General features: G+C 38.4%; 1 protein-coding gene across 1 annotated transcript in view; it reads right to left on the bottom strand.

Annotated features, from left to right (window-relative positions):
* The window catches only part of LOC126470412 (zinc finger MYM-type protein 2-like), a 444,979-nt gene that overhangs the window by 117,595 nt on the left and 311,894 nt on the right, over positions 1-15,490 (bottom strand). The window contains exons 7-10 of the mRNA XM_050098266.1: positions 11,196-11,428; positions 7,772-7,970; positions 3,344-3,498; positions 3,123-3,244 (exon numbers count right to left, since the gene is read on the bottom strand). Coding sequence (XP_049954223.1) covers positions 3,123-3,244; positions 3,344-3,498; positions 7,772-7,970; positions 11,196-11,428 — 709 coding nt within the window. The remainder of the gene's footprint in view (positions 1-3,122; positions 3,245-3,343; positions 3,499-7,771; positions 7,971-11,195; positions 11,429-15,490) is intronic.

The following is a 15,490-nucleotide window of genomic DNA, read 5'->3' as shown; positions in this document are numbered from 1 at the left end:
TGAAGGTCATCATTTCTTCTAGTGTTGTAACCATGTACACTGCTATTACTTTTGAATTCATTTGGATTGTTAATAACACATTTCATAAGTGAATATATATATTGTGAGGCTACAGTGAAGATCCCTAGCTCTTTAAATAAGAGTCTGTAGGATGATCTTGGATGAGCTCCAGCAATTATTCTGATTATACGCTTTTGTGCAATGAACACTCTTTTACTCAATGATGAGTTACCCCAGAATATGATGCCATAAGAAAGCAGAGAATGAAAATAGGAATGGTAAGCTAATTTACTGAGATGAATATCGCCAAAATTTGCGATGACCCTAATAGCATAAGTAGCTGAACTCAAACGTTTCAGCAGATCTTCAGTGTGTTTTTTTTTTTTTTTTTTTTTTTTTTCCAGTTCAACCCCTCATCAATGCATACACCTAGAAATTTTGAATATTCTACCTTAGCTACCGATTTCTGATCGAAGTCTATATTTATTAATTGTGTCATTCCATTTACTGTGTGACACTGCATATACTGTGTTTTGTCAAAGTTTAAAGAGAGCCCATTTGCAGAGAACCACTTAATGATTTTCTGAAAAACATCGTTTACAATTTCATCAGTTAATTCTTGTCTGTTGGGTGTGATAGCTATACTTGTATCATCGGCAGAAAGTACCAGCTTTGCAGCTTCGTGAATATAGAATGGCGAACATCAGAGGACCCAAGACCGAACCTTGCGGCACCCCATTCTTGATTGTTCCCCAGTTTGAGAAATCACCAGTTTTTTGCATATTATGTGAACTGCTTATTTCAACTTTCTGCACTCTTCCAATTAGGTATGATTTAAACCATTTAAGTGCTGTCCCATTCATACCATAGTACTTGAGCTTATCTAGACGTATTCCATGATTTACACAATCAAAAGCCTTTGAGAGATCACAAAAAATCCCAATGGGTGACTTCCAGTTACTCAGAGCATTTAATATTTCATTAGTGAAAGTATATACAGAATTTTTCATTGAAAAACCTTTCTGGAAACCAAACTGACATTTTGTTAAAACTTTATTTTAAAAAAAGGTGTGAAGCTACTGTACAATACATTACTTTTTCAAGAATTTTGGATAACACAGTCAGAAGAGAGATTGGGCAGTAGTTGTTGACATCAGACGTATCCCCTTTTTTTATGTAGTGGTTTAACAATGGCATACTTCAGTCTATCTGGGAAAATACCCTGCTTCAGAGAGCTATTACATCTGTGGCTAAGAATCCCACTTATCTCTTGGGAACAAGCTTTTATTATCCTGTTGGAAATGCCATCAATTCCATGTGAGCTTTTATTCTTGAGAGAGTTTATTATCTTCCTAATTTCAGAAGGAGAGATGGGTGGAATTTCAATTGTATCAAATTGTGTGGGTAAGGCCTCTTCCATAACTGCCTTGCTTCTTCTAATAAACATTTAGATCCTATTTTCCCAACAACATTTAAAAATGATTATTCAAAACGTTTTCTACTTCTGGCTTGTTGTTTGTCAAGTTTCCATTTGCTTTGATGGTAATGCCGTCATCCTGTACTCTTGGTTGTCCTGTCTCCCTCGTAATAATATTCCAAATTATTTTGATTTTGTTATCAGAGGTATTAATAATCTCAACATCCTGTAATTGGCTCTGAAGTCACTTGGTGAAGCATAATTTGCTGTAGACAACAATGAGTCCATGGCATCTTATGAGAAAATATAGTTCTAAGCTTTATTATTAGTGGAACTCCATTACCAAAAGCTTGTCTCCATTATCATTGGCTGGTAGAAGTGGATGGATTGTGGCTGGCCAAGAGCCTCCACTGTTCAAACAAGTATTTATATGGTTTCTCACAAGTATCCCAAAAATTACGCTGATAGTCTTGTGTTTATTTAGTGATATGTTTGAATGAGTTCATGAACTGTTGTTACAATCACTTGCCTATTCCCACATTATAAAATATGGTGTCAACTGCCCTAACTTGTTGAAAAGCTGCAATGCTCTCAGAATATATACAATGTGTAGGTGATGCTATCCATCCACTCCTGGGGATTGCCACTACATTCACACATAACTACTTGGCAGCACAGAATCCAGTCTGTCCTATTTAGCCTGCATTTTGGCAATTATTGTAACAGGTGTATTCAAGTCAGTAAGTGGTCACTGGTGTGCACATCACTGACCATTTCCACAAAAGTACTGTCACAGGAATTAGAATCATCATGAGCAGTTATACATGAGCCTGTAGTAGTGTCAAAGTGTATACTCTCCCTTACATTGAATAGAAATAGGCTTTTAATTGAATGAGATTTTCCAAGATACAACTCTTGGTCAGGAGTTTTTGAATTCCATAGAACATTAAGTACATTAGAAACGATACACAGAGTTGAGTACAGTGTGATGATGTTAGTGAAAATCATTTAGTGTTCTAGTTTATGGCAAGATGTACAGCAGACTAGAGTTGGTAAGGTTGCACTCTACAGCACTTACACTGATATGGGCCCAGCTTTCAATTTGATCTCAACAAGGGGAGTCATGGAATTGTATACATCTACAAAGATGGCTCTTGTGTATTTAGCCCTTGTCTTTGCTGGGACATCTATTACCTCACAGCACAGACATGTCAGATTCTTTAAATATCTCTTGTAGTCACAGACAGAGTGACCTGGTCTGTGCCAGTGGTGTCAGCCTCTCAACATGTAGTCTTGTAACCCAGGTAATGAAACCTACATCCCCTTAGAGACACACAATATTCCACTGTCTTGCTGTAGTGTGCTGAAGCAAGTCCAGAGGTTACAGATGTAGAGGACTGGTGGTTATTATGAGAGTCCAGGAGTTGCTGAATTCCCTAACTCACCAATTTTGACGAAGTTGTCTGAGGTGCTGGACACTGGTCATGATGTAGAAGGCAACTAGTAGCTTACCAAAAGGTGTGCATGTGAGAGAGAAAGAGAGAGAATATTCATAAGAATTAGAAGATACATTGCATACCTAAGTCCTACATTACAATTCATATTTCCAGTATGTTTAGTGTACAATTTAGATCTCCAACACATCGAGTAGAAATTTGGAACTGCAAAAAAATTAATTCAATCCCACTACATATCCTGAACTCACCGCTTTGTAGGTGTGGCACTGACTGAGTACTGGTACAATGCCAGACAATTAAGTGAACACATCAGAAGGTGGACACCCCTAGCAGTTACACGCTTAATCATATCAAAATTGTACTTCTTCACCTGTAACAAGTTCGAGAACAAAATGTATTATTATGTACATTTGTATTTATTTGTGTAAACTAGTATTCAATCTGCAAAAATTAAAAAGAAAATACTTACCTTGCACCAGTTACATGGAACAATTCTACGGTTTGCCAATATGAACACATTCATACAGGTTCTGCAACAGAACCTGCGAGGTACTTCATCATAATACGCCACGTAATTATCTGCATTTGACAGGTCAAAATATTTCCTACATACATTACACTGATCTGCAAAAACACAGATAACGAATAATACAGTAAAATTGAGACTATGAGAATAGTAAGGACACAAAAAATAAAAAGGAACATTTGGAAGAAGACATCACCAATTTTATTTTATTTATAGAATCAATATTCAGATATAACACGCCAATTTTCAAAAATTATCTGCTATACAAATTCAAATAATAATAATAAAACACTTTCACCGCACCAGACTAAGTTTTCATGTTTTGATTTAACTATTATGTTCCAATGTTGAAACGACAAACCTGCTGACATTCTAAGAGGACCAGGTTCCCCCAGTTACAAGATTTTTTAAAACAATGGAGGTGCAGTTGTGCTATTTATATTTTGATCTTCAATGCAATACTGGAAAATCCAAGGCAGAATATAAATAACAGAACACTATATATTCAGTCAAGCAGTTGATACATGAATGGAAATATCTGACTGATTATGTTCTTCTGAGCAGAGTTCACAGTCAAGTAGAACTCTTTGAAGGACAAAGGCAAAAATCTTAAAATGTAACTTTAATTTCAATCATCACAATCGCAAGTTTGGTCTTACGTTCATTTTCAAGTATATTGTAATGACAATACAGTTGAAATTAGAATTATGGTGACTGAAATTTTTTTAAAAAATTCAGAAAGGTGGGCCATGGTAGTTGTCACCAATAGAACCCCTGCCCAAGGCCTTATCACCATTGAATGCAGCTACTCTCAACATCCTGTCAATTCCAAACCCACAATGCCATTCGTACATATGACAAACTACATCCTCACATTCTTTTTTGAGCAAAAAAATATAAAAATACATCTGTGATTGAGTGCACAGACATTCACAGCACTCTCATATGCCAACCTGTCATGGCTCACTTGGAAAAATCCTTCCTGGCCACCCAGGATCCTTCACGGTCACTGATGTTCAGGTTCACAGATAGTAAATTCAAAACTTTGAACCAAGACCAAGGGGAACACACTGTTTTCATACCTCCACAACCTCAATACATAATTCCCTACTTGTTCTCCTGTTTCTTTTCAGTTCAGCATGCCATATCCTGGATCTCTTCTTGCACCTCTTATGTGGCCCCATAAAAAGCTCTGTTTATTTGAAACCCACCAACAAGATTTTCTTTCAAATGCTGCCATTCTTTCAAGATGAAGGTATCTCCATTGCAGTATTGCTACCCATGGATAACCCATCTGCAGTAATGACTCCTTACTCAGTAAGCTGAAGGCTTGACAAATATGCACAAAATCCCAATACTAATCCACAAACCAATCTCCAATGCCACATCCTTCCTTTGTCTCCACAGCCCCAAACTATCTGTGAAGGAGCACACTACTTATTACCGAACATAATCCTGGCCCAGAACAGATTAACTGTATTGTCACTTAGGACCTTGACCATGTTATATCATCCCCTGAAATAAGAAATAGCCTCCCAAAAATCCTCTTCTACTTCTCTCATAGACATATTTCACAGTCCACCCAACCTATGAAATATCCTGGTTTTTCTTTATACCACTCCTACATCCAACTCCTTGCTACATGGGTCACACCAGTACAAAAAGCTGAAGGGCAATACATGTCCAAAGCATCCAATCAACACATCCTATTCCAGACATCACAGGTCTAACCTACACCATTAGTGGCATTGTCACTTATGAAAGGCACCCACATCATATACCAAGTCTACTGCAGTTTCTGCAGAGCCTTTTACATGGTCATGGACACCAACCAGTTATCTGTCTTAGTGAACGGTTATTGGCAAACCATAGTCAGGGTGAAAGTTGGGCACCCAGTGGCACAGCAGGGTACCAAATATGACAAGAGTCCTCTGCGTTGCAGTCAGATAGGCTGACTGCTCAGCTACAGAGATCCCTTCCGTTGCCTTCTCAGCTGTTTCTTTCTTTTCAACTGTTTGTTCTTACAAACATTTCTACCTCCTTTCTGTTTCTCCACATCTGCACTATATAAATACTCCTGACTCAAACCGAGCTTTTATTTGATATGACTTGGCCTGCCTATAGTATTCCCAACATCTCTGATTTAGCTATTATCACAGATGATACAGCAACTGACTTTCCCTTCTGCCAGCCTTCAGTAATTTATATCATGATGCTCCAGACTGTTACATCAAAACACATTACATACAAGAACCACAAGAATAGGTTAACTTATAGGTCCACTTTTATTTTCATTTTTTGAATAAGTTTATTTTGGGGTGAAAAGCACACAAACTGTGTTTTGTTTAATTCATATTTATTTAACGGAAACTAATGTTTCTTTTATTCAATCATATTTCGAGCTATTTAATATTACATTCCCAGCCTGTGTTATGACCAAGGACTGTCACTTTTGGTAACTTTTCTTTTCGAGGCATATTTCGTTGCACACTTTATGGATGCTAGTTCATATAAAGCAGTTAATGCTGGGCTGCAGCATACTTTTCTCATGTTGGATTTTTTTCTGTTTTTAATAGGTTTCATGTAGGTTTACGCATTTTACTATTTATATAACTGGTACTGACTTTTAAACAAGAGTACACTGAATTAAGAGAGTATTTTTTGACTATAACAACTTTTTCCTGTAAGCTATCTAAAGTTCCTCAAAGACAGTTCACAGCTGAAGTGTTCATGGACTGTCATTAGCTGATACACATGTCCAAGTTTTCATTTTTCTCCTGCATTTACATTACTGCATCACAGTTCAAGTATGGAGATGCTTTTGATGGCTTAGCAGACTAATCCTGGCATGAAACATGTGACCACATACGTTACACATAAGAAGGTGGAGGGAATGGCTGGGCTTGACAAATTTTATATCTCTGACATTCTTGCTCAAAATGTATGACAGTAGCTGAAGTAATTGTGCGCCAGTGATTATGATCTTCTGCTGTAGCACACCAATTACTCGGGTCAATATTTAGACTTTTTAGATTCTTCTGAAATTGGTTCTTCAGAGGAGCACCATGGGACTTCACTTCACAATAAAAAATTTGTCAATGAAGTCCATTGTTTCTCGTTCACTGGACATGCCCAATCCATCGGAGCTGGTGATCAGCAACTGTGGCTTTTATACTGTACATCTTTGCCTTCTCAAGAATAGTAGTGGTTGATACGAGGTCATCCCATTTTATGTTCATAATGTATCTAAGATTCTGTTGGTTAAAGTGTTGTAATTTCTTAAGATCACAATGATATTGTGTGCAGGTTTTGCAACTGTAGAGCAGGGTAGAAACAACTGTTTGATACACCACCAGTATGGTGCATAGTGTCAGATCTTTATCTGGGTAAAGCCTATGTAGGAAATGTCCAAAAGCAACATGTGGAGCACGAATCCTGTTTTCTCCATGTCCTTTTACAATGAGCAATTAGTCAGTAAGATACTTCCTAGATAGAGGAAGTCATCTACTTGTTAGAAAGGTGTACTGGAATAGAGATACTGAAATCTGGAAAGACTGTTCCAGGAGCTGGCTGTGAAGTACCTTTGTTTTTTGGCTTTTGATAGTCAGGCCAAACTGTTCATATGCAGTACTGAAACGATTTACAGACAGTTGCAGCTCTGTGGGTGTGTGAGCTGGAGAAGCACTGTTGTCTACATATTGCAGTTCAGTAACTTAAGTCAAACTTGTGGGACCTTTCAGAATACTATCTGGATTTTTTCAGATAGATATTTTCAGAAGAGATTATTAATTTCCATGCAGTTTTGTCATGTCAGTGATACGTTTTTATGTGGTGCACTTTTCATGAGATAACATATGTTATTACTAAATCACTGATAAAGATATTTTGAGTCTGTTCTGTATCCAGTTAAATTTGTGGCTGATTCAGTCAGCAGATCTGGTACCAAGAATTTTGCTAGACACAACAACCACTTACACACTGCTAAGAGCACTTTTCACCTTTAAATAAGAACTACTTCTATGGGAAAAAAACCAACAGAATAATCCATTACAAGGACAGTTTACTTCATTAGTTGAAGTAACACATTGTTTAGTGCATTCTGCGAGCTTAATCAAGTGGGTATTTCCTTCCTAGCCTGGATTTTCCAGAAACAGCACACGGAGAACAACTTTTCTCCTGACATTACTGGTGCTAATAAGGACTAACTTCTGCTGAAATCTCATATTTGTCATCTCTTACACATGCAAATAAAAAAATTTAACACACAACAGTTTTGTCTTAAAAAAGCTTGAAGAGCAAATCTAACAATTACAGAATTCTAAGTAAATATACTATGTTAGTAAATCATTATCATTATGGCCAGTTTCTCACCTGCAATAATTCTGTTAACAAATTTAAATGCAGCAAAACATGGTTCACTGCACAATTTGTTATAGACACCATTCAACATCACTTCGATAGTCACCAGCTTCTCATTATTACAGACAGCACACTGATGAATTACTGGTGGAGGTTTTTTATTACCACTCATGTAATCATATTTTTCCATACATTTCTGGCTGCAAAATTCCTGAAATTCATATGCAAATTACTTACCACTGCTTTAACTGAAGAAACATGTCATAAATTGCACATTCCCATAAAGATTTCAGCATTTTAATGACTGATTTATTTTGGCACAAGTTTTGTTGCAAAACCATTGTACATAAATCACATGTTCATAATTCTGATGTTTGTGTTAACTGTTACAATATTTGTTGATGTTGATTTTATGTCCATAGTAGTGGAAATAAAATGAGGCAGCTGACTTTCTCAGTAGATGATTGCGGTGTTTGCATTTAGGCTTTAACTTGTAATGGCAAAAAAAAAAAAAAAAAAAAAAAAAAAAAAAAAAACCTGATTTAAACAATATAATATTCTGCAGGAGATGATCAGTTATGTGAACAGAGGTAATACATTACTCAAAATTGAAGAGAAATTGTAAAAAACATTACATGAAGTGTCGTTAAGTGTCATTCTTCATAAAACTTCATGGAAAGTAGTAACTTCTCAGTTGTTAACAATGTTTGCCATCAGCATCTACATGGGAAACTACCTCCAGAGGTTCTGGTACAGTGAGAATATACTATGCTTTTCTGTCTATTTGCTCTGCTCTATCCAAAACCAGTGGTGAGGCAACTGTGGTGCACTACAGGCCATAGATGAAAGGGGAGCTGTGGAGATGGGCGTGGATGAACAGATGTGCAGCTGTTGAGCAACTGACAGGCCATGTGAACCAAGGGGCTAGCAACAGTGTCTCCTCAATGTCTATTCAGCAAATGTTGCTGCATATGGGCCTCCACAGCGAGCACGTTGTTCATCCACCTGTACTGACTGTACAGCCATGCAACAATCGTTGGTAGGGTCCAGGCCAGAGAAGGGAGCATTATGGCCTGTGGTGTGTTTTTATGGCATTCTCTAGATGATCTCACATTTCTGGAAGGCACAATGTATTGACAAGTATGCATCTATCCTTGGGAACCATGTCCATCCTGACATGCAGTTTGTCTTTTATGCGGCATGAGGGCATTTACCAGCAGGTCAATTAAATGTGTCACACAGCTTGGAGTGTATTTATATGGTTTGAAGAGCACCACGATGAGTTCACTGTACTCCCTGGAGTTAAACGCAATAAACAGTCTGTGTGATCACATCAATCAGATTGTTCATACCACGAATCCTCAACCGAGGAACCTAGTGCACCTGCCCATGGCACTGGAGTTGGCGTGGCTCCACATTCCCATTGGTACCTTCCAGAACCTCACTGACACACTTCCTGTATGTCTGTGGAGCAAAAGGTGGTTATTCACGCTTTTGACAGGCGGTCACAGTAATGTGACTGAACTATGTACATATATGGTTTCTATATCCTTATTTGAAGATGTAACTTTTTTGTTACTTTTACATCAGTTGCTTGTTCAGATATTCTCCAAACAACTTAGTACAAATATCTGAATTCCGTATGTGGCAACTGATGGTACTACTGAACAGTACTATTAAAGATACCACTTTTTCCTTTAAATAATTTCCTTTTTGGGAACAGAGAGGTTTGGGGGGCTCGGCTCCCTTCTGCACCTTTCCAGTCATTTTTATTTACCACCTTTACTGTGCTGTCTAAATATTTTGATTTTTCTATGCATTCCAGTTTTTGTTTGTACTGAAGTAGCATTATAAAACTCTCCACTTGATTTGGCTTACATTTAATTCGCCGCCTCTTCAAGGAATGTGGCAACGTATCGAACCCTAGAGTTCCTTCATTTTTATTTATTTCAAAGCTTAGGCCCAACATTGTTGATTCCAGAGAAAATTTATTCCCTGGTCTGCCAAAGCCCCATTTAAGTGCAAAGAAATTAAATGACAGATGTGTGGGTGCCCAATAATTTTGCAGCCATTTTTTTGTTTTAGGCAATCAAATAATATCATAAGTCAGCCTCAATGCAGAATAAATGGGGAGAACCATTGACAGAAGGGGGAGAGCGGAGGGAGAAAGTCACGAGAGAGCAAGGCAGATGCCAGACAGAGATTCATTGGAAGAATCCTCAGGAAATGTAGTCCATCACATAGAGGAAATGGAGAAGATGCAAAGACGAGCACCCAGTTTCATCACAGGTTCATTTAGTAAACAAGACAGTGTCAGGGAGATGTTCAGGCAGGTCCAGTCGCAGACGCTGCATGAAAGACGTTCTCATCATCTATTGTTGAAAGTTCCAAGAACGTACACTCCTAGAGTGTCAACCAATATATTGCTTCCTCCTACGTGTATCTCATGAAAAGCCATGAAGATAAAGTTAGAGAGATTGAACCCCATAGGGATGTTTACTAGTGATCGCTCTTCCCATGAACCATATGCGACAGGAACAGGTAAAGGGGGAAGTGAAGTGGCACTTGCACACAAAGTACACCTCCCCCCCCCCCCCCCCAACTACACACTGTAAGAAGGTTTGCAGAGCATAAATGTAGATCCAGACTGACTGAAGGAAAACATTTATGAACACCCAAGGACTGCTTCACAAGACATAAAAAAAAAGATAAGTTTGTAATAATGCTAGTTGGCCAACGGGAGCGTAACTTACATTTTGTGTATAGTAAGGACTTCGTTTTCTGTACATCACAGTGAAAGAAGTACAGCAGGTGCACAGCTGTAAAGGTTGTATGAGTCATGTGTAAGATTATATTACTTTTTCCCCAGTAATGAAATGCTTCAATGAAACTAAATAAGCATCCTAATTGTTCACGATTTTCTTCCCTCCCGATCTTCAGTACTGGTACGCCTGCCAGAGGACAAATAACAGGCAACAACTGTTTCACAGATCCTACATTAACTACCTGGGATGCGATAAGCTGCTTCATTCTTCTCATTATCTTAAACTTGTAACAGGGAGGAAGGTATAGGAAAAGCAGGATGGCTGACTCAGTACTTGTAACTCAACAAACTAGATGATAACATGCCCCAGGGACAACCACGATAGCATGTAGTACCAGGAAATTTGTAGTCCATCATGGAAGCTATTCTTAAGGTAGGGCTTTGGATTTAGGGAATTGCGGCAATGGCGTTAAAATAATTTTTTAAGTAAAAAAACATCTTTAAAGTGGAAAATGCTTTATAAGGCATGTAATGGACTAATTAAAAAACAGGAGATAATATATTAAAAGTACAGCTTATGCACTTTTATCATAATTATACTTAGAAAATAATGAACAACAAGCTGCTATAGAGAAAAATCTAAGCAAACATCACAAGACAGACAAAAATTACCTTAAATTGACCTCGGTCACCAACAGGAGCCAAGAAACCTTCAGATCCACCTGATATATCCTTCTGACAATAGCTACAAACTTTAAGCCCTTTCTTGAATTCTTCAAGACATGTACTGCGACAGAATTGCCTGATGTCAAATCCGAAGCGCACACAGTACTTTCCCAGGCTACCACTAGGCACAGCACTCTTGCAAAAACAACAGAATCCACCAAGGTCTTTCTGAAATTTTGCTGAAACACAATAATGATGAATTTATTATTAAAATCTTAAATAAGACGCAAAGACCCACGTAAAACTACATATGAAATAAGTGGTGTAGTTCGCAATAACACTGAAGATTCCAGAAGCTTTAGTTTGATAGTTTAAACAACTTTAACTGAATAATCACTCTACCACACTTTATGCAAATATTCAATGGCTTTATTTCAATGGTACTGAACCATTTCATGATGTCAGTTCTATAGTAATAGCTTGAAACAAAAAATGAACAGCATACAATAATTTGAAATTGAGTAAGTTGTAAGCAGTTGATCCTAATTCTGCTGCATAACTGACAACAAAATTACAATATACACTCTCTGAAGAAAATATTATCATCCCTTAAAAAAAAAGAGCACAGTAGTCCCTGTGGAGTGCTGTTGACAGTGTTTGAACTGGCACCAGGTGACCAAGTGAGCTTTCATCAATAACTTAAGTCATGGCAGTGATGTGTTGTGTATATGCCAGTCGATTGTACGGAATCAGCAATTTAAGATAGGTCAATGTGAAGCTGTACAGAAAGGAGCTACTGTGACTGAACATACCCGTACCCACACTGTGAATGAAATTGTCTTATTTGCTAATATATCAAAGCAAACTGTGCAGCATTTCTAGATGGAATGGTGTATCACTCACAGCCACCCAAGAATAGTGGCTGGAAAAAGGGCCAACTGGCAGTGGCTGGATACCAGTGTCATCCCTTTTCAATGACAATCAGTTTAAAATCCGACATGAATTGCTGCTGTCAGTGAATGCAGGTCAATCTCAACTTGTTTCCAAGCAAACTCTGTGAAGGGAACTGCTAGTAATGAGCATTTGAGGACTGCTTCTGCACAAAAAGCCACTGCTCACAGTGGCACAGAAATCTGCATGTCTTCAGTGTGTCAAATAACACAGAAACAGGACAGAGTTGCCTGGAGGAATGTAATATGTCTGCAGAAGATGCAATTTTGCCTCTGTTCACATAGTGCAAGTCACCGAGTGCGCCAAAAGCTGAATAAAGCATTTAACGGCAATGTGTGGAGGTCTGGCTCTGTGATGTCTAGGGTGTGTGCTGTTTTCATGTCATGACTTTGGCCCACTCATTCAGGTTACCGTGAACACAAACTTGGATGCATATGTTAAAATTCTTGATGACCAGATATTGTCCTTTGTTTCACATCTTCAGCATGAGTATGCTGTGGACATTCTGCTCTTTTCCAAGTTAACAACATCTGTGTTGACAGGGCTGTATACATAAATGCCCAGTTTAATAAGCATTCAGGTACCTTATCACACAGCAAACGGCCTGCTAAACCATCCAGTCTTAATTCCACAGAAAATACCTGGAACTATCGCAAACAGCAGATGAAACATAGCAACTGGCATCTTCACAATCTAGTAGCTCTACAGGATGTAATCATCAATAAATGTCTTTAATTTGTAATCTAACAGACCAAGATTCACCGAATGTAGTGTATGATACATCTGATTACTAAACGTCATCATACACTGTAATTTCATTACGTAAACATATTTTTGCAGCTATGTCTTAATTTTCAACTTGTGCTAATCACTGCATAGTGGCACTATGAATAATAAGTAGCCTACAAGTGGAAGTACTTCAATAGAATTCTACAGAATAGTGTATCTGACTGGCCATAATGTAAACAATTTTCAATTTACTAGTCTTCAGTAGGCATTTAAACACTGTTTGTTTTTGTGTAGTATGCTGAAAATTTGTTATGAGAATTAGCATTATTATGGAGAGTTCAAATTCCATTTCATTTTCAATGAAAATTTATGTATAATAACTTTAATTATTCATGTAATTTATTCTACAAAAATGAAATGAAATGATTGTGTGGCATTGTTGGCCGGGAGGCCCCATATGGGGAAGTTCAGCTGCCGGTTGAAAGTCTTATTTCAGTCATTGCCACATTTGGTGACTTGTGTGTCAGTGATGATGATGAAAGGATGATGATGACAACACAACACCCAGTCCACGAAGAGAGAAAATCTCCAACCCAGCCGGGAATTGAACCCGGGCCCGCTCCTTGGTAGGCAAACACATTACCAGTCGGCTAAGCAGGCGGACATTTATTTTACAAAATTTAGCATAAGAAATCTTTGCAACTGATAAAATCTTTAATTGAAAAATGCTTTAATATTTTATTGACCTTCATGCCACATATGAAATTATTTGTACTAATCTTTTTTCACTGTAGTTTTCATACAACCTTTACTATTATGATACTGATAATACAAATTGTGTTAGGATCCTCCAAAAGGTCCATTGTTTGGCCAAATCAGATAGTACTTAGCGGTTATAAGAGAGTGAGTGTCAATAGTAACAGTTGTAGAATCATATGATGATGATGAAGTGGAAGAGCTATTAATAAATGAAGAATGCAGTGGGATTCTGGTTGTGGGAAAACTATTTACTATCATGTAAGTGTTGTGTGTCAGCCAAGAGGTACACAACAAATACTACGAGATGGCGCAACCACACAGACACAACCACTCGCCTGGCATGTCTCAGTTCCATGCAGCAGCCTCCAGATAGCACTCACAAACAAAGACATCTTCCTGCTTCAGCGCCACTTCCTCCAATGCGTCATACTCGACTGCCGATAGAGTGGACAGCAGCTAGTAAGGAACACTGTCAACTACTCACTAATTTGCTTCTGGAGGAGATGGAAATTCTTCCGCTAACATGTTCAAAACATGACACGCTGCAGACACACTGACAGTTCCACACCAGCAATTAGACAGTTCACTTCAGTGCCTGCAGTCAGCTCAGTGAAGTACTCTGAAGACTACCTCTGACTTGGCACTCGCTATTTATGGAGAACTTTAAACATTCCAGAGTGTCTGTTCAATTACACACAGTTCTCCACAGTCGTTTAATGAACAAAGTAAGAGCATATGGACTATCAGACCAATTGTGTGATTGGATTGAGGAGTTCCTAGATAACAGGATGCAGCATGTCATTCTCAATGGAGAGAAGTCTTCCGAAGCAAGAGTGATTTCAGGTGTGCCGCAGGGGAGTGCCATAGGACCGTTGCTATTCACAATATACATAAATGACCTTGTGGATGACATCGGAAGTTCACTGAGGCTTTTTGCAGATGATGCTGTGGTGTATCGAGAGGTTGTAACAATGGAAAATTGTACCGAAATGCAGGAGGATCTGCAGCGAATTGACGCATGGTGCAGGGAATGGCAATTGAATCTCAATGTAGACAAGTGTAATGTGCTGCGAATACACAGAAAGATAGATCCTTTATCATTTAGCTACAAAATAGCAGGTCAGTAACTGGAAGCAGTTAATACCATAAATTATCTGGGAGTACGCATTAGGAGTGATTTAAAATGGAATGATCATATAATGTTGATCGTCGGTAAAGCAGATGCCAGACTGAGATTCATTGGAAGAATCCTAAGGAAATGCAATCCGAAAACAAAGGAAGTAGGTTAAAGTACGCTTGTTCGCCCACTGCTTGAATACTGCTCAGCAGCGTGGGATCCGTACCAGATAGGGTTGATAGAAGATATAGAGAAGATCCAACGGAGAGCAGCGCGCTTCGTTACAGGATCATTTAGTAATCGCGAAAGCGTAACGGAGATGATAGATAAACTCCAGTGGAAGACTCTGCAGGAGAGACGCTCAGTAGCTCGGTACGGGCTTTTGTCAAAGTTTCGAGAACATACCTTCACCGAAGAGTCAAGCAGTATATTGCTCCCTCCTACGTATATCTCGCGAAGAGACCATGAGGATAAAATCAGAGAGATTAGAGCCCACACAGAGGCATACCGACAATCCTTCTTTCCACGAACAATACGAGACTGGAATAGAAGGGAGAACCGATAGAGGTACTCAAGGTACCCTCCGCCACACACCGTCAGGTGGCTTGCAGAGTATGGAAGTAGATGTAGATATAGTGATGAATTATAGACTGCCAAGAGACAACAAAGTTAATTAGATATCATTGCATTATGTATAGAACATCAAGTGCCATGCATCAAACTGTATTGAAGGTAAGTACCATTT

This window comes from Schistocerca serialis, chromosome 3 (assembly GCF_023864345.2).
Source record: "Schistocerca serialis cubense isolate TAMUIC-IGC-003099 chromosome 3, iqSchSeri2.2, whole genome shotgun sequence".
Classification (NCBI taxonomy): Eukaryota; Metazoa; Arthropoda; class Insecta; order Orthoptera; family Acrididae; genus Schistocerca; species Schistocerca serialis.
The sequence above is the reverse complement of the archived record's forward strand: the minus strand, read 5'-3'. Positions and strand labels throughout refer to the sequence as shown.